General features: G+C 39.2%; 1 protein-coding gene and 1 pseudogene across 1 annotated transcript in view; both read right to left on the bottom strand.

Moving 5' to 3' along the window:
* The window catches only part of ARIH1 (ariadne RBR E3 ubiquitin protein ligase 1), a 118,815-nt gene extending 99,232 nt beyond the window's left edge, over positions 1-19,583 (bottom strand). Inside the window, 1 exon segment of the mRNA XM_006087835.3 lies at positions 18,916-19,583. Within this exon segment, the coding sequence (XP_006087897.1) occupies positions 18,916-19,275 (360 nt within the window). The 5' untranslated portion in view covers positions 19,276-19,583.
* Positions 3,695-6,694, bottom strand: LOC102430295 (annotated as a pseudogene).
* Positions 19,584-21,612: the final 2,029 nt, after the last annotated feature.

Genomic DNA, 21,612 nt, shown 5'->3' with positions numbered 1-21,612 from the left:
TGTGTAGCAGCATTTTGAAGGGGGGCGTGAGGGTAATGCATATTACCTCTTTATTATATAGGATATTTATTCTTTTTATAATGATTTTTATTTTTAAATGTATTTCTTTATTGATTTCAGAGAGAAAGGGAGAAGGAGAGAGAGATAGAAACATCAATGATGAGAGAGAATCATTGATCGGCTGCCTCCTGCACACCCCCCACTGGGGATCAAGCCCGCAACCCAGGCATGTGCCCTTGGCCGGAATCGAACCTGGGACCCTTCAGTCCGCAGGCTGACGCTCTATCCACTGAGCCAAGGCGGCCAGGGCATATAGGATATTTATTTACATGTCTGCCCTTCCTAGAGTAGGAGCCCTGGAAAGGAAAGGAATGTTCTACACTCATCTCTGTACTCCTAATGCCAAGTACATGTACCAAGAGGTGGCATATAGCTGTAATGGTTGAGTACAGATTTGGCAGAACATAGCTTCTTATCTTGGAAGCATTCACAACTAATTATCTTCTGTCACAGTTTGAATTTTATAACTGAAAAAGAACTTTGAAAAGTCATTAAGTCAAAATAGTTTATTCTGTAAGGACAGATTCAGACTACTGATTTACTAAGGTCACACATTTAGTATCATAGATGAGACTAGACCAGGGGTGGGCAAACTTTTTGACTCGAGGGCCACAATGAGTTCTTAAACTGGACTGGAGGGCCGGAACAAAAGCATGGATGGAGTGTTTGTGTGAACTAATATAAATTCAAAATAAACATCATTACATAAGAGGGTACGGTCTTTTTTTTTTTTAGTTTTATTCATTTCAAGCGGGCCGGATCCGGCCCGCGGGCCGTAGTTTGCCCACGGCTGCTCTAGTCCTATACTATAAGGTACAAGAGTTTTATGTAATTTATCACATATAAATTAAACAAAGTGACTGTTATGTTCTTCTCAGCTTTATAAATACTTGCTGTCTCACATATGCAAGAAGTTTTTAAATACTGATTTTGGTAAACCTATTGTACTATGCAAAAGGAAGCTGCCTTGCCCAGCCAGTGTGGCTCAGTGGTTGAGCATTAACCATGAACCAAGAAGTCCTTGCTTCGATTCCCAGTCAGGGCACGTCCCTGGGTGTGGACTCGATCCCCAATAGGGAGCATGCGGAAGGCAAGTGATTGATGTTTCTCTCTCATAGATGCTTCTAACTCTCCCTTCCTCTCTTTCTAAAAGCATATTTCTTAAAAAAGGAAGCTGTCTTACACTCAGTTTTCAAGTTCACTTTTTATTCCTCATTAAGCATAACATCATTTTAAAAAATAAATCTCATAATCCTGGAACTAAAATCTTGCCTCACAGTCATATCCCTGTATCTTACACTTCCCTTCACATGGTATCTGCAGTAGCCAGCCTCCAAGATGGTCCCAAATGAGCCTCGCCTCCTGATATCTGTGTAGTCCCCTCCCTTCAGTAGTCCACGGCTGTGTAGTCCAGGGCTGACTAGACTGGCCAAAAGGACAATGCAGGAATCACAAAGTATGACTTCCAGTCTAGGTAATAAAAAAACATTATTGCATCTGTCTGGCTTTCTTTGATACTTCTAGCAGAAGCCAGCTAACATGTAGTGAGGACACTTAAGTAGCCCTATGGAGAAAGCCGGGTGAGAAAGAACTAAAGCCTCCTACCAACAGTCATGTAAGTGAGCCATCTCAAAGCAGTTCATTCTTCAGCCCAAATCAAGCCTTCAGACAAATGCAACCTCAGCTGATAGGATGACTACAACCTCCTCAAAGACTCTGTGGCCAGACCACCCAGCTAAAGCATTCAAAAGTATGACAATAAATATGTGTTGTTTTTAGCTTCAACAAGCCACTTGTTGGGGTAATTTATTGTGTAACAATAGAGAACTAATATAAGTGACTCATCTAAAATCAGAGTCAATTAGCTACAATGAAAGATCATTTTAGTATTGTTTCCAGTATACAAACAGAGAAAACTTAAGTACAAAAATTTGACTTAGTCAAAAAGTCCAACTAAAGTCTGAAAAAAGTCTGGTATAGCAAAAAGAGCTTGTACTTTTAAAAGTAAAAAGGACCCAGTTTCAATGACCTCCTGCTCTCTAAAAAACCCATTTCTCAGCTTCTCTAACTTCAATTTACCACTTTTCTCTATATCTGAGTCTCCCTTTAAATATAAATGAAATTAGATCTTTTTCTCCCTCCAGCCTGTTATTCTGCCAAATCTCAGGCAGATTCCTATTCCAATCTTTAAGATGTCATACTTTCTAGCTGAAATCCAAGTTCAAAAGTGCATTCTCTAGACCAACTGGTGTGACTCAGTGGTTGAGTGTCCACCTATAAACCAGAGGTCACAGTTTGATTCACGGTCAGGGCACATGCCTGGTTTGTGGGCTGGATCTCCAGTAGGAGGCCTGCAGGAGGCAGCGGATCAATTATTCTCATCATTGATGTTTCTCTCTCTCCCTCTACCTTCCTCTCTAAAATCAATAAAAATATATTTTTTTAAAATAAACAAATAAAGTGGAAGAAAGGGGCAAAAGAGAAAGAGAGTTGAAGATGCTATGCTGGTAGCTTTGAAGATAGAATAAGGAGCTACAAGCCAAGGAATGTAGGCAGCCTCTAGAAGTGAAAAAGGTGAGGAAAAAGATTCTCCCCTAGAACCTCCAGAAGGAACACAGCTGATTTTAGTCCAGTGAAATTCACTTTGAACTTCTTTCAGAAATGTAAGATAATAAACGTGTTGTTTTTAAGTCAGTAAATTTGTGACAACTTATTAGAGCAACAAAAGGATATTAATACTGAGACCTGACGGGATATCTCAAAGAATGGTCAGTATTCCCCTTAGAAAATTTGCTGAATTCTGGGATTGCTCAGGGCCAAGACTAAAAATCTAAAGGTAAAGCCTCTAGCCCTGGGGTAGCTCAGTCATTAAAGTGTTGGCCTGTGCACTGAAAGATCATGGGTTCGATTCCCGGTTAAGGGTACATATCTGGGTTTCAGGTTCATTCCCCTGGCAAGTGCGGGAGGCAGCCAATAGATGGGTCTCTCTCACCTCTCTCTCTCTCAACCAATAGATGGGTCTCTCTCACACCTCTCTCTCTCTCTCTCTCTCTCTCTCACACACACACACACACACACACACACACACTCACACATTTCCACTCTCTCTAAAAATCAATGGAAAAAAATATCCTCAGGTGAGGATTAAAATAATAATATAATAACAATAATAATAATAATTAAAGGTAAAGCCTCTGAAAAGCAGATGGTGCTTCCAAGAGTCTAAGGAAACAATGTGAAAGTTTGTGACCCCTAGGGGAAGAACTGCTGAGAATACATCAGGTTCTTAGCTGAAGAATCTAAAGGGCCAGTGGCAGATCACTGAACATGGCTAGAACTCAACCTTATTAGATTGAGGTGTCCATTTACCATTCTAACAGCCAATTCAAAGAAAAAACGAAAATCCTCAATATTGAATGTAAACTGTAATTGAAAAATACATTTTAAATAAAAAAAGAAAATCCTCTCTGGAGTAATCTATCATCATCCAGAATCTCTAAAATAATTTAGACACAATATATGGCATGCAATCAAAAGTATGCCAAATGACAGTAACACATGACTGAAAACTGAGAGAGAAAAAAACACATGGAGACTAACAGATAATTTGAATATTGGAGTTAGCTGACAAAACTTAAAGAAGGTTAATATGCTGAAGAAAATAGAGCAAAAGCTGAAAAACACAAAAGAAATCACCAAAATATTAGCATCTATAAAAAAAATTACATGGAAACTCTAGAATTGAAATATACAATATTTGAGGTGTTAAACTAATTAAAAGGCGTTTAACAGCAGATCAGACATAGGAAAAGACAGATTTGGAGATCCAGAAGAGAAAAGAGGATGTACACAAAAAAGCACTGGACACAAATGGAACATAAAACGCCCTAATAGATGTATTATAACTGGGGTCTCAGAAAGCATGGAGAGAAAGAAGGCAGAACTGAGAATTTCCAAAATGATAAAAGACATCACTCCTATATATTCAAAAGGATCTGAAGACCCAAAACAAGATAAACACAAAGAAAACCATGGTACGCGTATTAATAGTTTTCTACCAGTCTTTCAAAGACAAAGTAAAAATCTCACAAGCAATCAGATTAAAGGCTCATTAGCTTCCTCCCACCATAAACAATGGGAGCCAGTAGACAATGTAATCTTTAATGTGCTGAAAGAAAACTACCAACCTAAAATTATATACATAAGATATTCTTCAAAAATGGAAGTGAAAGAAAAATATTTATACAAAAAATGTTTATTGTCTACTATGTGCCAGGTATTGTTCTGAGAGTACAGCAATGAATAAATAAGACAAAGCTCCTGCTCTGATAGGGTTTTGAAGTCTGAATATAAACAAAATAATAAATGGTATATGTCAGGTGGTATCTCTGTAGCTCCTCTTTGGAAAAATTAATTTTCCAATAATTTCTCCCCCAACTAGTCATATCTTACTATTCTATTTCTAGATTTTATTTTTAAAGTACATTTCTGTTAAGACCCTCCACAGCATCTAAAACAGCTTTACATATAAATGTTTCTGATTAATCAGTAAAACTACTTACTTTGTAGTTTATAACCCATTGCTAATTTATAGTAAACTCATATAGTACAGTTGGTTCAGAATATCAGAGAAGCGATCTCAACCTATCTGGTCTCAGAACTTTTATTTTATCTTAAAAATTATTAAGGATGCCAAAGAGTTTTGTTTGAGTTATAACTATCAAAATCTATCATGTTAGATATAACTGAGAATTTAAAAAATATTAATGAATTCATTAAAACAGTAATAAACCTTATTATGTTAATACATTTTATGAAAATAAATAGGTTCTAAAACAAAAATTTAGTAAGAATAGTGTATTATTTCACATATTTGAAAGACTTTGATATCTAGCTAACTAGAAAACAGCAGGATTCTCCTATCTTCTTCTGCATTCAATCTCTTGGATATGTCGTTTTGTTTGAAGAATAAAGAGAACATGGCCTCACAAAGATATGTATTTGGAAAAAGGAGAAGCACTTTCAGCTAATTATAAATATTCTTTTTGATATTACACCAAAACGCAAAAAGTGGCAGTTTCTTAAAGGCTAGTTGCAAAGTAGAATCTGAAACCATATCAAAGAACTTCCCCCCTCACACACACACTTTCCAAATTTATCAAAGAAAAAGCAATAATGGTAAGTCTCTAGAACATAATTTCTTGGGATTCTTCCCTTGAAAATGTGAACATCTGATTTCTAAACACACGTCAGGGTGTACATGGTTCCCAATTGTACTAAGTAGGTGAGAGGCTGAAATCCTAAAGTATTATCCTTCTAACTTTTCCCAGTTTGTGGTCTTTGTCTTTGGATCAGCAACAATTGCCTTAACAGCTACTATGTCTTAATTTTTGTCTGTAGCTTTCTGAGCTCTTCTATATGTAGCAATCGCAATATTTGAGCAGCTTCATTAAGAACTGAATCTCTGGGGGGGGGGGCGGGGGGCGGGGGAGGTAAGAGATCAACCGAAGGACTTGTATGCATGCATATAAGCATAACCAAATGACGCAAGACACTGGGGGGGGGGGGGGGGGGGAAGGAGCATATGTACTACTATTTGTAATACTTAAGCAATAAAATTTTAAAAAATTATCACTATCATAAACACAAAAGAGGAAAAAAATATATAGACAAAGAAAAAAAAAAGAACTGAATCTCCTATGTCAAAACCAAGAACATGCCTGTCTAAAGCAACAGGCTTTAGTTTTGTTTGATTTGCTCTTGTTTGAGTTGCTTTAGCAACTGCATCCTGTTGTCAGGCGCTCCAGGACCAAAATTCAAATTGCCTTAAGTATTACCAGGTAATCATCATCAAACTGAATCTGAAGGTTAGAAAAAGCCATTACACCAGCCTTAAAATCAAGATTATTTATATCCAAATTGACCAATGGCTCTGCATTTTTAGCTGCAGTGATAGCATTTTTTATATAATAAGGTCCGAAGTCCTTTTATTTTTCAGCATTATTCTATATTCAAGTCTAACAGCTAACCCAGGAATAAGAAGCCAGTCAATTGCTTCTTGAGGATCTTGAATCTTGAAAGGACAGTTACCATCTCTGAGATACTTTTCAAAGAACTTGGACCAATCACTGCTGTAGATGTTTCTTAAATTACTTGTCTTCAATCTTCTAGTGTCTGATTTTTCTGGTCTTCAAGCCAAGCAATAAAGTTTCTAAATTGTTTCATGTTTGCAGTTGAAGCCTGCAGAGTTGTGGTGTTGAAGGCTGTCAGCTTGCATTGGAACATGGTCCGGCCTTCTCACCCTAGTCCCCTGGGCTTTGGCCAGGAGAGGAGAGGCAAAGCAGTGTGGGCAGTCACAAGCACTGATAACACTTCATACTCTTGTTACATTAAAATCCAATGGCTCATTCTGTATTTTGAATGGATCACTTACCAATAATACATAATTGTGAAATATCACAACTGGTTATTGGAAAGTTGGTCATTTGGAAAATATTGGTTCATTATGTCATGCAGATCTTCTAAATGTTGATAGTTTATTATATAATGTCTCATTATAAGTTTTTAAAAATATATATATTTTTATTGATTTCAGAAAGAGAGAGAGGGAGAGAAAGGGAGAGGGAGAGGGAGAGATAGAAACATCAATTATGAGAATCATTGATTGACTGCCTCCTGCATTGCCGCCTACTGGGGGATCAAGCCCACAACCTGGGCATGTGCCCTTGACCAGAATCGAACCAGAGATCCTTCAGTCCACAGGCCGACGCTCTATCCACTGAGCCAAACAAGTTAGGGCTCATCAGAAGTTTTTAAGGGCTAGGAAGCTGACAGTCTCACAGGGCAGATAAAAGTTTTCCAAAATTCTAAGTTTCACTTTAAAACTTCAAATACTGAGCAATTTTGCATGAAATGACAGGTGTATTTCATTCACTTGAAGAAACATTAACCATATGTTTATTTGCCATTTGTCTAAATAAAGTTTGTCAGTCATATCTCCAATTTTGCCACATAAGCTACTAAGATGTGTACTTAAGGGATAGGATATAAAACTAATAATTTTTACTGCTTCATCAAGGACAATAGTGAAACTAGTACTTTTTACTGTGTGGCAGTGAATAATACAATACAATGAATACTAGTATAGTATCCTGTGGTTCTACCTAACCATTGCTTCTGTACCATTGGTACAAATGTGAGCACATTTAAAAAGACAAATAACTTCTTAATATTACCATAAAATAGTTTTTCTTTCACAGACCATACTTTGAAAACTATTATATAGGAGTGACTTAATTATTTTTAACATCACTATTGTTAGACAATGCTAAGAATAGCTATAATCCCAGTCACTTCTCCCCAGGCTTGCTTTGCTATCTCCTTTGAAACTCTAATACTTATAAGTCACATATTAACTGACTCCAATTACTTGATAATCTATTCTTTCTCTTAATTACAACATTACAACTTTTTTTTTTTTTTTAGGGATTAAGTATCCTAGGAACTAAGAAGTAGTTTCTGATTCTTAGTAAGTACTTATAAGGACAAACCTCTAATGTGGACACATTGAATTTTGAGACATTTTGGACAGGCATTTCTCTGAAACCCATTTGAAACTCAAATTTACTCCCTTCTCTCAAGGCTCCTCTACCTTTGATTTACTTACCAGTTAACCATTCTTGGAATTTAAAAATCATCCCCCCTGCCCTAGCTAGTTTGGCTCAGTGGATAGAGTTGTTTGTTTGCCTGTGGGCTAAAGCAGGGGTTGCCAACCTTTCGGACCTCATGGACCACTGATTGGCAACTGCTGGGCTAAAGGGTCCCGGGTTGGATTCTGGTCAAGGGCACATGCCTAGGTTGCAGGCTCAATCTCCAGTAGGGGGGCGTGCAGGAGGCAGCCGATCAATGATTCTCTCCCATCACTGATGTTTCTATCTCTCCCTTCCTCTCTGAAGTAAATAAAAATATATTTAAAAAAAAATCATCCCCCTCTGCATTTCCCATAGTCAAGTTAGCCCCGATCAAGTTACCTCTAAAATTTGTTTTTTATTATTGCTAACCTTTTTACTAACTAATCCTAATTTACAGCCTTTTTTTTATTTTATCCTTACCTCTAGGCTTCCAGCCATACTACCAAATACAAATACAGTAGTCATTTTCCTGCTAAAAAAAAAGACTTAATTGCCCCCCCACCCCCCCATTATAAGTCTAGTCTGATTCCTTAATAGGGCATTCATGGCTTCCCCATCTTGATGTCAGCTAATTTTTTCAATTTCATCTGCTGTTGTGCCTGATTTTTTCTACCACCCCCATTGCACTACTTCTAATTCCTTAATATATAATACACCTTTATGTTTTCCAACTTTTGCTCAAGCTCATCCTTCTGGTGATAAACTTTCTCTTCCTAACTACCTTATGTACTCCTATTCAGATCCTGCTCAGATATTACCATATCTTTTTCCAGGTCCCTCTCCTCTACCTTTCCAAGGCTCCCTTATGTTTGCAGAGCACTTCATACGAAGTTTGGTGTAGCCTACATGAGATTGTAATATAGCCATCTCAATACCTAAATGTCTCTAGATATGATAGGTGTGAGGGGTGACAGATGAGTCTTCTTCATCCATAGCATGCAGCACACTGAAACAATCTCTGACATAGAAGAAATTCAGTTTGTCCCTGCCTAGTACTATGTGTACCGGTTAATTATGCAGATTTTTTTCAATAGATGGAGTTACACATATGTTGATATATATGCGATTTGATATATATATGCTATTTTGTTGTATTGATAAGCTTCAAAACTTCATATGTCAAATTTTCTGAAGGTCTTAACATCATAGATATCTTTACGCTTAAAAATGTTGAATTTTGTGCCCCAAAAAAAGCATTTGCGGGAAGTTTTAATTCATTATTTTGAAGAAAAGTGCTGCTGAAGGTTATCGTATACTACTTTGGGAAGCTTATGGTGAACATGCTCCATCTCAAGATACTTGAACTCTGGTTTAAACACTTTAAAAGTGATGATTTCGATGTGAAAGACAAAGAACATCCAGGTCAAACGAAAAAGTTTGAAGACCACCAGTTACAAGCATTATTGGATGAAGATGCATGTCAAACTCAAAAACAACTTGCAGAAAGATTAAATGTTGCTCAACAAACACTTTCCGATTGTTTACAAGCAGTGGGAAAGATTTTAAAGGAAGGAAAAATGGGTGCCACATCAACTGAATGAAAGACAAAATGGAAAACCGAAAAGTCATCAGTAAAATGTTGCTTCAATGGCACGAAAGTCTTTTTTGCATCGAATTGTGACTGGCGATGAAAAGTGTATTTATTTTGAGAATCCCAAATACACAAAATCATGGGTTGATCCAGGTCAACCATCAACATCAACTGCAAGGTCAAATCACTTCGGAAAGAAGACAATGCTCTGCGTTTGGTGGGATCAGGAAGGTGTGGTGTATTATGAGCTTCTAAAACTAGGTGAAACTGTTAATACTGATCACTACCGACAACAAATAATCAATTTGAATCACGCTTTGATGGTAAAAGGACCAGAATGGGCCAGAAGACACGGCAAAGTAATTTTGCTTCATGATGACGCACCATCACACACTTCAAAACCAGTTGAAGACACGTTAAAAGATCTTGCCTGGGAAGTATTAACCCACCCACTGTATTCACCAGACCTTGCTCCTTCAGATTACCACTTGTTCTGATCGATGGCACATGCACTTTCTGAGCAGCACTTCAAAATGTACGAAGAAGTGGAAAACTGGGTCTCTGAATGGTTTGCCTCAAAACAAGAAAAGTTCTATTCAGACGGTATCCACAAATTACCTGAAAGATGGGGGAAATGTGTAGCTAGTGATGGACATTACTTTGAATAAAGCACTTTTGATGTTTCTCTTGAAATTATCATGTTTTCTTTTATTACAAAATCTGCATTACTAACCGGTGCACCTAGTAAAAGCTTGCTGCCTTAGTTTCTTTACCCAGCCGCGAGTTTGACATGCTTGCTGTAAACCAAAGGGAGATAGACAAGATTTTTTTATGGAATTAATAAACTTTTTTATGACTTCTAGAGAACACCACAGTAATAGTATAAAAAGATGGCAAGAAAAAAAGTGTTTAAATTCCTAGAGGACAAGCTTTTTAAGGCCTCTGAACACATGGTGACTCTTTTATAAACTATTATTTGCATATAGCTCCTGGCACTTTATTTACCACCCCCCCACCCCCCCCCCACCCCCCCACCCCGGCACTTTATAGAAACCAGGGGTAAAGAACCTTTTTTCTGCCAAGGGCCATTTGGATATTTATAGCATCATACACAGGCCATACAGAATCATCAACTTTAAAAATTATCCTGCTATATTTGATCAAACATTTCATTAACTCACCCCCTAACGCCTTGGCAGGGCCAGACCAAATGATTTTGAGGGCCTTTATTCGACCTGTGTACCGGACATTCCCCACCCCTAGTCTTAGTACTAAGGAAATGTTACCTAATACTTCATTATCTGCTCTACTTTCTGCCAAAATGTATTAAGTGTCAGGTCAATTGTGATACTTCTTTCAAATGGAATACAGCAAAAAGGAAAACTGTTATTGAACAATGTTTACATTTAAAAAAAATTAGATGGGAGGCCCTGGCCAGGTAGCTCAGTTGGTTACAGTGTTGTCCCAATACACCAAGGTTGCGTGTTCAATCCCCAGTCAGGGCACATACAAGAATCAACCAATTAATGCATAAATAAGTGGGACAACAAATAAGTGGTTTTCTCCACCCCCCCCTTTCCTCTCTCTCTCTCTCTCTCTCTCTCAAATCAATCAATAAAAACAAAGTTAAATTTAAAAATTACATGGGAAAACTACCAGCACAATATTTGGTATTTCTCATTTATACCCTCACAACCTTTTGGCCTTAATACCAGCATTCTCATTTTTTTAAATGAAAAAAGTAGGACTCTAAAAAGTCAATCTGCCAGTGCAGCTGCTAGCTCAGTAATAACTTTTTAAGCTGCCTTTTGAGATACCAAATTACCAATGAGGCATCTATTATGCACCAATATATATCAAGGAATGAGACATTATATCCAAGATCAAGCCAGATGACAACATATCACTGGGTGAATGACAATTTAGGAAGAAAGCAAAAATTTAGGAAGAAATTACATATATACTACTTAAAATATGTACTGTTTTTTGGAATTGAAGATTCAACATTAGCCATTTTAATTAGCTAGGACAATTTTGTTTTGCTTTCTTTTAAATACTGTTCAGCTTTTTGAAAACATTGAAAATAAGGAAAGGACTTCCACTACTATTTCTATGAGTCTCACTCACCCCAGGTTAGAAGTCTCTGATCATTCTCTCACCTAATAATAAGTGATCATCAAATGTTAGCCTCAATAAATTCTCATCCTTCTATTTATCACATTATGTAAAGGGAATAAATAAGCTCTTTATAAACTTACATAGTAACCTAATGTTAAGATCAAAAGATGACCTGTATATATTTTGACAAGATCTTAGCAAAGTTATGGCCTGTGATACAGTGCCTAGAAGACAGTATCTATCTAATCTATAATAATAAAAGGGTAATATGATAATTAGACCGGACGTCTACCAGACATCATTCTGGACGTCCATCCTTCCTGACGAAGCTGGGGCTGGAAGGAAGCCAGTCTGGGTCCTGGGTGCCTGCAGGCAGCCTGGGGGAAGCCAGCCCTGGTCCCAGGTGCAGGAGGGAAGCCGGTGCCAGCAGCCGGGAAGGGAGGCCTACTCTTGCACGAATTTTCATTCATCAGGCCTCTAGAGTTAAATAATGAAGTAGGGCAATGTGCATAATCAAAGATATAGGTTCATGTCATAAAAGAAATGAAGAAAGGGGGATTGGTTTTAAAAACAAAAGTAATAACCTAATCTTTGGCAGGGTTTGAAAGAAAAGTTTTTCCTTCAAGCTTCCAAAACAATAGTTATGTTTTAAAAAAAATTTTTTTTCACACAACAGGCCACCCTGGGAACAATGCCTATGAGTAAACATGAAAGCAGATGTTAATTCCATTTTTTTAAAAATCAGGAGTTAAACATTGGAATGAGCTACATCATAAAATAGCTCAGTCATTTATTTGTACTTAAGCAGAGATTGGAACGTTACTGAAAGGATTCTTTAGAGACATTATGCAAGAACAGGGGCTCTCAACTCTGAATGTACATTAAAATAATCCAGAGAAGGTAAGATTTTTATTTAATGACAATGCCTACTCCAAATTCTGGGACCCATTTTTAGTCTTGGGGTAGGGCCTAAATGCCGGCATTTTTTAAAATCCTTAAGTAGATTGCATCAATGTCAACATATTGGTTGTGATATACTATAATTTTGCAAGACATTACCATTGCAGATAAATCAGTAAAGGGTATGTGGGATCTCTCTGCATGTAAAAGCTAAAGTTTAAAAAAAATCAGTGGTCTGAAGAGTCTCAAATTACTGCCAAATCTTAGAGACTACAAACTGTCCTTCTAATCTTAGCCAACTGAAGGTAATTAGGAATGCTTATCATTTAAAGGTATGATAATGCTTTGCAAAGCCAAATACAAATATTTAAGGTTAATCCAAACTAAAAATCCAAAACTACTAAGCCTTCCTAAGAGTATATAAATTGACTGGATAAACAGTATACATATTTGCAATTCACATCTTGATTGAGCCAGATAGATAGATAGATAGATAGATAGATAGATATAGATATATAGATATGCATCTATATATCTATATATTTGTGTAATCCCCTCTTCTTGATTATGGGCTGGATTTAGTTACAAATAGAGTATGTTAAAGTGATGGCATATCACTTCTGAGATCATTATAAAAAGACTGTGGTTTCCATCTGGGTACTCTCTCTCAGACTTGTTCTGAAGAAAAGAAGCTATTGTGCTGTAAGTTACTTTATGGAGAAGCCCACGTGGTAAGGAATTGATGTCTCTGGCCAACAACCAACCAGTGAAAATCTGAGGCCTGCCAACAGCCACACAGATGACAGTGGCAGGGGATCTCCCCCAATCAAGACCTGAAATCCTGCTTGATATCTTGGCTGTAGCCTCATAAGAAGAGGCTCTGAACCAGAAGCACCCAGCTAAGCTGCATCCAGAATTGTGACCCCATAGAAAGTGTGAGATAATAAATGTTTGTTGTTTTTAAGTCACTAAGTTTTGGGGCTAAAGAGAAGTAGCTACCATAGACCAAACCCCAAAAAAGAAATCTAATGTGGTGACTTCTGCCTACCTTTCTTCATAGTATCAAAGCTTCAATAACACTATCACCAATAATTTATAAACTCTTCTGCTTTGGCTGACCTCACTATTAGCCAGACACCTTCCTCATTCTCAATTTCTCAGAAGGGCTTCCTATTCCTCATTTCTATCCATAGAAATCCTAGCTATCTTCCAGATCTGAATACTTATTACTATTCACTTAGCACTTAACTAAACTACTAACTGACCTAATAGCTTTGAGTATCTAAATTCAAAGAGATACGAACTCCTTCAGAAATCTCATAAAACCCCAAGCAGTGGGGGAAGGATTGAAAGAAAACCAAGTGATCCATCCTAGAATGTCAGATGTCACTAGTTTGGTTTGCCCATTTGAAAGAACTGAGTAAAGACCACCTTATCTGAAGGATATCAGTAATGATGACAAATCTTCAACTCTATGTTTAGCCTAGTAAGTGTTGTCCAGGCTCTTAAAATTTTCCTTCCATTAGTTTCTTAAACAACTTGCTTCCATCATTAACCCACCTCTGTAGTAATTTACAGCAAGTTAAAACAACGAGAAACACTGCCATTAAATTTCAACTACATCATTGGTTCTCAAACTTTAGCTTGCATTAGCATCACCTGGATTGCTTGTTAAAGCAGACTGTTGGACCCCACCCCCAGAGTTTCTGACTCAACAAGAATATAATTTAAAAGTTATAGCTCAAAAAGACAGGCTAGAAAAAGATAAAAAAGTTCAAGAGGAGTAAACCATACCCAACACCTTAAGAGCTTCAAAACACAAACCCACACTCTCTTTCTCCTCTTCCTCTCCCTCTTTTGCCCCCTATACTCCACCCAAACAAACTAACTAAGGTAAGTTCATCTTGGTATGCACACTAGAGTATGCACACTAGAGTTCAACTTTTTGGAAACAATGAGCATCTCCAATTAAGGATGTTAAACAAAACATTAATGTAAAAAAGATCAATCTAGTAGTTCAACTCTCTTGTTTTAAAGTCCCAGATTTAAAAAACAACAAAAACAAATAACAAAAAAAGCAAAACTGAAGGTTGAGATGTAAATTAACTTGTCAGTTAGAAGAAAAGCCAGGGCTAGAACTTGACTCCCAGCCAGTATAAAATATGCTGGAATAAAGTACCTCTCAATTTATGCCTGAAACCTCACTTTACTACAAGTTCTTTAAAGTAAATCTTTTAATTAAACAAATATGTAAAATATCACCAGCCAGTAGAAAATTGCCCTGCCAAGCATTAGGTTATTACTTTTGTTTTTAAAACTGGTTATTAAGCATAATAAATCTTCCCATGCCCCTCTTTCTCAGTATACCCTTTAAATGTGGTATTGTTAAGAGTTATTCACCTTCTCACTCTACTCATTCTCCCTGAGATCAAAATCATGACAGTGCATGAACTTTAACTATTCTAGTGGTTCAGATTTATCACTGCAGTGGCTAAAAATATATAGATGTTCAGGCTCCAACTCAGACTTAACATATGCACAACAATCTCTGGGAATGCTCCTAGGGCAAAAACTGTGCCCTCTACTTGACATGGCAACTGGAACACAAGGCACAATCAACATTTGCTGAACACTGTTGTGGAAACACAAAATGGCAAGTTTAAACATTCCTCAGTTGCAGAATTGAGCAGTGTTTAATAAATTACCTAGCTAATCAGGCAATTACATAAAAAAAAACACACCTTACTTTTTAGTATTAGCAATACTAATTAGTACAGTTGGGTAAGTAAGAGCTTTATGCATTTCTCCATCATTGGTATAGGTTAAAGCTAAAGAAAATCCTTAATCTTTTCTTAAAAGTTCAAAAAGTAAGCTAGAATTTAAATAAAACAAGACCAAATTAAACTTTAATGAGACTTACAGAAAGTCAGAAAATCAAATTTTCTAAAAGAAAAAGTGTTGACTTATAACCACAAATAACAGTAAATATCTGTTGTTGGCTGAACTACTTTTCCAGAAAAAGTAAACAAATTCCCAAGGAAAGAGCAACTTGATGACCTTTTTACATTTCAATCATTTCCTCCTGAAAAAAAAAAAAAGTATATGTGTGTGTATGTGTATACACACACACACACACACACACACACACACACACACACACACTTTTTTTTTTTAATTGATTTCAGAGGAAGGGAGGAGAGAAAAATCAATGGTGAGAGAGAATTATTGATCTGCTGCCTCCTGCACACCTCCACTGGGACTCGAGCTCTATACCCAGGCATGTGCCCTGACCGGGAATCAAACTGTGACCTACTGGTTCATAGGTTGGCGTTCAACCACTGAGCCACACCGGCAAGGCTCCTACAAATTTATTTTCAAATTCACTAATAATATACCTGATTTCATATTGAAAAGTAACACTGGGGGAGGGGGGCAGGGAATTTAATATGGTTTTTTAAAGATATATTTTTTTGTCAATCGTCACCTGAGGATCTATTTCCCGTTGCTTTTCAAAGAGAGTGAAAGGGAAGGAACACTGGGCAGGGGGAATAAAAGGGAGAGAGAGAGAAACATCAATGTGAGAAACACATGGACTGGTTGTGCCCTGCAGGCACCCCGACCAGGGGCAGGGAGCAAACCCGAAGCTGAGGTACATGCCCTTGACGATTTTAACGGAGAATCGAACCTGAGACCCTTTGGTGCACAGGCTGATGCGCAACCACATTGGCCAAGGCTTTAATACGTTTTCATTGATTTTAGAGAGAAAGGAAGGCAGAGGTAGAGAGAGAAACATCCGATGAGAGAGAACATCAACATTGATTGACTGCCCCCTCACTGGGATCAAGCCTGAAACCCAGGCATGTGCCCTAACCGGGAATTGAACTGGGGAACTCTTGGTGCACTTACACCACACTGGCTGGACAGATTTAAATTTTTTAAAATTAACAGTAAGCTCTCTAATTTGAAATAAGTAAAACAATGTTTTTTAACTTAATAAACTTAAAACTTATTGTTACATTAAACCAACATTAGTTTTTTTAATTGAAAAAACTAGTCTGATAATTAAAGCCTCTATGAATATAAAGAGGTCTTATAAATAAAAAATAAATATCCCAAAAGGGGATAAAGTGAGCAAACGCGAGGGCAATTTACAAAAGAGACATCAATGCCCAATAAACATGTTAAAAGTTTAACCTCATCAGTTTGTTTTTTTTTAAGTAAATTTTATAAATGATGACCATTTTAACCCCATCAAGCACCAACTGGTGGGGGAAACTAGCATAACCTTTCTAAAAGTAATATGGTAATATTTCAAATGTCTTGAAAATAAGCAAATCCTTTGGCTTAGCAAATCAATTTATCCTAAGGAAATATTCAAAGATTTAATCTATGACAGGTATTCCCAATGAGGTTTATAAAAGCCAGAAATTAGACAATAAAAAAGGGAGGTCAATAATAATAGATTGATTAGATAAATTAGTTTAATTCTGTGATCATGTGAGCACTTGAAAAATATTTACTGACAGGAGAAAGTTGAGATACCTTCAGTTTTTTTTCCTACTGAAAACATAAACATATATAGTACCATTCCATTATTAAAAATATGTATAGCTTACCCAGAGGGTCTAGAAAGAACTAGTTACAAATTTTGATGTGTCTCTCTGGGTGTTTTTTTCTTGCCATTTTTTCTTACAGTGCGCATGTATTACCTGTGTAACTTTTCAAGTTTAAATCTATTAACATAAATAACCTATAACATAACCAGAACCTAGTCTAGATCTAGTAAGTATACCATTTGGAGAAAAGATGGTCTGGAGTAAAATCCTATCCTTTGATTTACTGATATTTCTAAATATGAACTTTTAACAAGGAATAATATTTATATATTCAGGAATTCTATTTAAAAAAGAATGAATGATGTGGAGTGCATTACCTATATGTCTGTTCCAGAAATGCCATAAAGAACTTGCAAGGTTTGACCTCAGTGATTAAAACACACCTAAAAGCTGAGAAAGTTGGATGAGATTTAACTACATGAACACAGACCATAAGTTAAAAAGTAAAATATCCATGAGTTTTTAAAGCTAATTGAAATGCCAATAAGCTAGGTAACATATTTGAAACGTCAGATTTTATATAATTGCAAATAATGAAAACAGAATTCAACGTTTTACTGTGAATTCTTTTGATAAAGTTTCCTCAAAAAAAAGAAGAAAAAAATCTCAATGTAGTGACTGAAGAAGTCAACTGTCATATTTTGGGAACCAGAAAAAGAGCAGTAAAACTTATCTTTCTTCTACAACCCTTCAAATTCCTCCTTAGACTGCATTATCTATATGAAAGTTTGAGATTTCCACTGTTTAGCAATAGCACCAGATATCAGATTTATTTTTTACTATAACTCAAAACACTGCCTTCCAATGGGCCTAAATAGATGATTCAATTCTCAAAAGAAAGTTTTGCTTACTAGACGATACTGTGAAAAATCTGTTAATTGTGCAAACTCAGTAAGTAGGCAGTAACATACTGCTAATTTGCCAGTGAATATCAGCCAACCGATTTTAAGGTAAAAAATGTAATGACTGACATCACAAGAAGGCAATAGTTACTTGTTGCTCACATATGTAGTTTCCTTCCATGTAACTTGTGTTTTCTAAAAGTTGCATTGAATAGAGACTTTTTATTCTTCCATGTATACCTGAGCCCTCATAATAAAACTTATTTCCTAAAATTCAAAAATGCACAAGGTTACATAAAATGTGGTTATCAAGTTAAACCAAGCCTAACTTACTGACCACGAAATAGAAAGGAGTCCAGAAGCAAAAAGCCTCTACTTTCTAAATCACAATAGAGTCTTGTCCAATATCAGACAATAACATTGCGTTTTGTTGTTGTTTTATCTGCAAGGCTGGGTATGCAATCTGCACTAACTCTCCCAACAGCTTCAAGTTAAGTCATACACCACTACCGCGGAAAGTAGCAGGTCCCAAACAAACAGCAAAGAAGTAAAAAAGATGCAAGCAAGAGCCTCACCATCGGAAAAGAAGGCCCATCAGCAGCTCTTCCGAGAAACAGTTCCCTTCCCCCATCTTTAATATGCACTTAAGACTGCCAAGCAGATCCATTTCTTTATTAACTGATGCCCTCTTGGGGCAACCGTATACCAAGCTGCTCTTAGGCCTACTCTAACTCCTTCCAAAAGTGCTCAAGTGAGGCTGAAGGCCGGGGCAACCCTCTAACGAGCCTAATTTTCCCTGCTCTTCTCCACCACCACCCTCCGCCCCGCCCTCGTAGGCGCTCCTCCGGCCAGAGGAAGGGCACCGGGCCCGGGGACGGGCAGAAATTGCCCGCAAGAGAAGTCTCAGGCGGCCGGAGGCCTCCGCCATAGCCGGGCCTGGAAAGTACCGCCCCCAACGCATCGCCCCACACCCGGCGAACCGGCGAACGTCTGCTTTCGACACCCCGTCCCCAGCAGAGGCAGCGGAGGAGACAAGGGCGGGGAGGCATCGGGCTGGGCTGCGCACCAGGCCCAGGCCTGCCCCTCGGGGCCACGCGGGCCGCCCGAATCTGCTCCCCGGTCCAGGCCGGTCAAGCCAGCTCGGCGGCCACCCTCACCTGGATGACCTCGTTGACCTCCCGGATACATTCCACCATGTGTTGCAGGATCTGCTCGGCCGTGAGCACCTCGTAGCGGTAATCCTCCTCCTGCTCGTGCCCCGGCCCGCCGCCCCCACCGCCGCCGCCGCCGCCACCGCCGGACCCGAGAGCGCTGCCGCCGCCGCCGCCCGTCTCCCCGCACAGAAGTCCGTCCCGCTCCCCGCCGACGCCCAGCCCGGGCTCCACCAGCTCCACCTCGCCCAGATCCAGGTTATCGTCATCCGGCTCGTCCTCGTCCTCCTCCTCGGCGCCGCTGTCCTCCTCGCTGCACTCTTCGTCCTCGTCGAACTCGTAGTTGTAGCCCTCGTCTGAGTCCATGGCGCGACGCGCGGGGGCCCGGCAGACGCTGGTCCTGAGGCGGGGAGAGGGCGGGGACGCCCAGGCCCGGCTCCCGCTCCGGCTCCGGCTGAGGTCCGGACGCAGGCCTGGCTCCGGCCCGCGGGCCGCGGCTCCTCCCGGGCGCGGCGGTTGGCAGTTGGCGGCAGGCGGCGGCGGGGAGGTCGCGGAGGAGAGAGGGAGGGAGCGAGGGGGCCGCTCGCCGCCCGCCTCAGTCAGACGCGGCTCCGCTCCGGCCTCCAAGAGAAAAGAGTCCCCAGCGCCACCTCCACGGCCGCTGCTACCTCTACTGAGCCAACAAAGGGGCGTGCGTCATCGCGTCGCGCTGCGTATTCGCGTCACTAGCCTTGGCGTCACCGTGCCCGCCCCTCCGCCCCTGCGTGGAATTAGGGGAGACCCCACGGCCCGGCCTGGCCCTGGGAACGCGGCACCGCCAAAGTCGCCTTCGCGGTTCCAGCAGCGGTCGCTTGGTGCGGGGAGACCAGTGGTCCCTGTACTTGACGCGGCAGTAGGCTCCCCGTCGCTGTGAGAGCCCCAGGACCGCCCTGGGGTATATTTTGGCGCAGGCCTTAGGGATCCGGCCCCCCCCCCCCCACCGAGTTATTCTGGGAAGATCTCTGCTGTTGAGCCAAAATTCCGGTTACCCAGGCTACTGAGTGGAAATCTATTTTATGCAGAACCTCTAAACTGTGACAGGTGAACCTCATTTTAAGTAGTTTGATTACGTACACTGGTACCGACCTGCAGTGGTTTTAAAGTCGCCTATAGTGACGTCATTTTAAAGAAACTTTTCCTAAACTCCGCCCAAAAAGCACCAATTAATTGAGCACTGAATAAGGACTTTATGTATATTCTCATCTTCATGGAGCCACAGTATACCATCCCCTTTGGAAAGGGACTTAACCAAGGCCACAGAACACTTGCCCTATTAGCTTCTGCATGACCTAAAATATCAATCATAAAAATGCTTTATAATGCATAATCTGTATTAAATACTACAGAGTATATGAAATGCATTTTAGTACAACACAAGTCAGGCAATAATAGAAATATCTACAGGGACCAAATAAAGCAGAGAGATAGCGCTTCTCTCTTATCTGGAAATGTGCTGTGTGAGCTGAGTGTTAATGGATGCTAGAAGGTAGGTAAGATGGTCGAGCCTCAGGGAATAACAGAAGCAAAGGCACAGTAGGTGTAAAGCATTTTAGTTTGGGGAACTTAAAGAGTAGGAAGGAGTAAATGGCAAGATATTAGACAAGTTAGGGGCTAGGACAGTAAGGTAGTTTATGTCATTCTAAGAGTGGACTTAAATCTTTGTAAGTAGGACAGGAGTGCCAAATAAGTGTTTGGAAGGAAGAAGAGGCATAAGAAAGCTCCCTCTTGGGATAATTTGAAGGATTGGTCAGATTGAAAATCTTTTCAAATCTGAATCCCTAATTTATTGATAGGAATCCCTAACTGTTCAGCATAGTTTCCCTCAGGAAATTGAATTTGAAAAGTTAAAAGTTACGCAATGTAAATAAGCCTGTACTAATTTGTCCACTTTTTTTAGTTTTTAAATAATCAGATTTTCTAAACAGGATTTGCAAAATATAGCTTTTAACATCATTTCTCATAGGTCTTGGTCCTCTGATTCTTAGCAACCTTATGTTGCTGCCACAACTGGGGCAAGCTAAGAACACTAGCAACCCTCCTCTCCATCCCACCCCCATTGTTATATACCTACAGAAAAAAATCAGTAACACTTGTCAGTACTCTAAACCCCTTTGCCCTATCTTTTTTTTCATCGTACCCCTACTTTGAATGAACCCTACTATTCATGTCATCTGCCTTTGGTACTAGAGCAGCTGACCACCACTGGAAAAATTTGTATAACAACGTGCATTCTATTTTTTTAAAATCCTGACCCGAGGATATGTTTTTATTGATTTTTAGAGAGAAAGGAAGGGGTTGGGGAGAAAGAGAAAAATCAATCAGTTGCCTCCCATGCACACCCCAACCTGGGATCAAACCTGAAACCTAGCCCTTACTGAGAGTGGAACCCACAACCTTTTGTTGTATGGGACAGTGCTCCAATCAACTGAGCATCCAGTCACGAAGCACAGTGAATTCTCAACACTGCCCAGCAATACTGCTAAACTTTTCTGAATTGTTCTCTCACTTTAGGCAATTCTTTCAAACCACCAGTTTTCTCAAAACCCCAACCTTTCTTATCCAAATCCTCTCAATGTATTTGGCTTTACATCACAGAGAAATTTGAAATCATAAGGACCAATGTGACTGAAGCATGCTAAGCAAAGAAGACTGTTAAGGATTATG

Source organism: Myotis lucifugus, unplaced genomic scaffold (assembly GCF_000147115.1).
Source record: "Myotis lucifugus unplaced genomic scaffold, Myoluc2.0 scaffold_41, whole genome shotgun sequence".
Classification (NCBI taxonomy): domain Eukaryota; kingdom Metazoa; phylum Chordata; class Mammalia; order Chiroptera; family Vespertilionidae; genus Myotis; species Myotis lucifugus.
The sequence above is the reverse complement of the archived record's forward strand: the minus strand, read 5'-3'. Positions and strand labels throughout refer to the sequence as shown.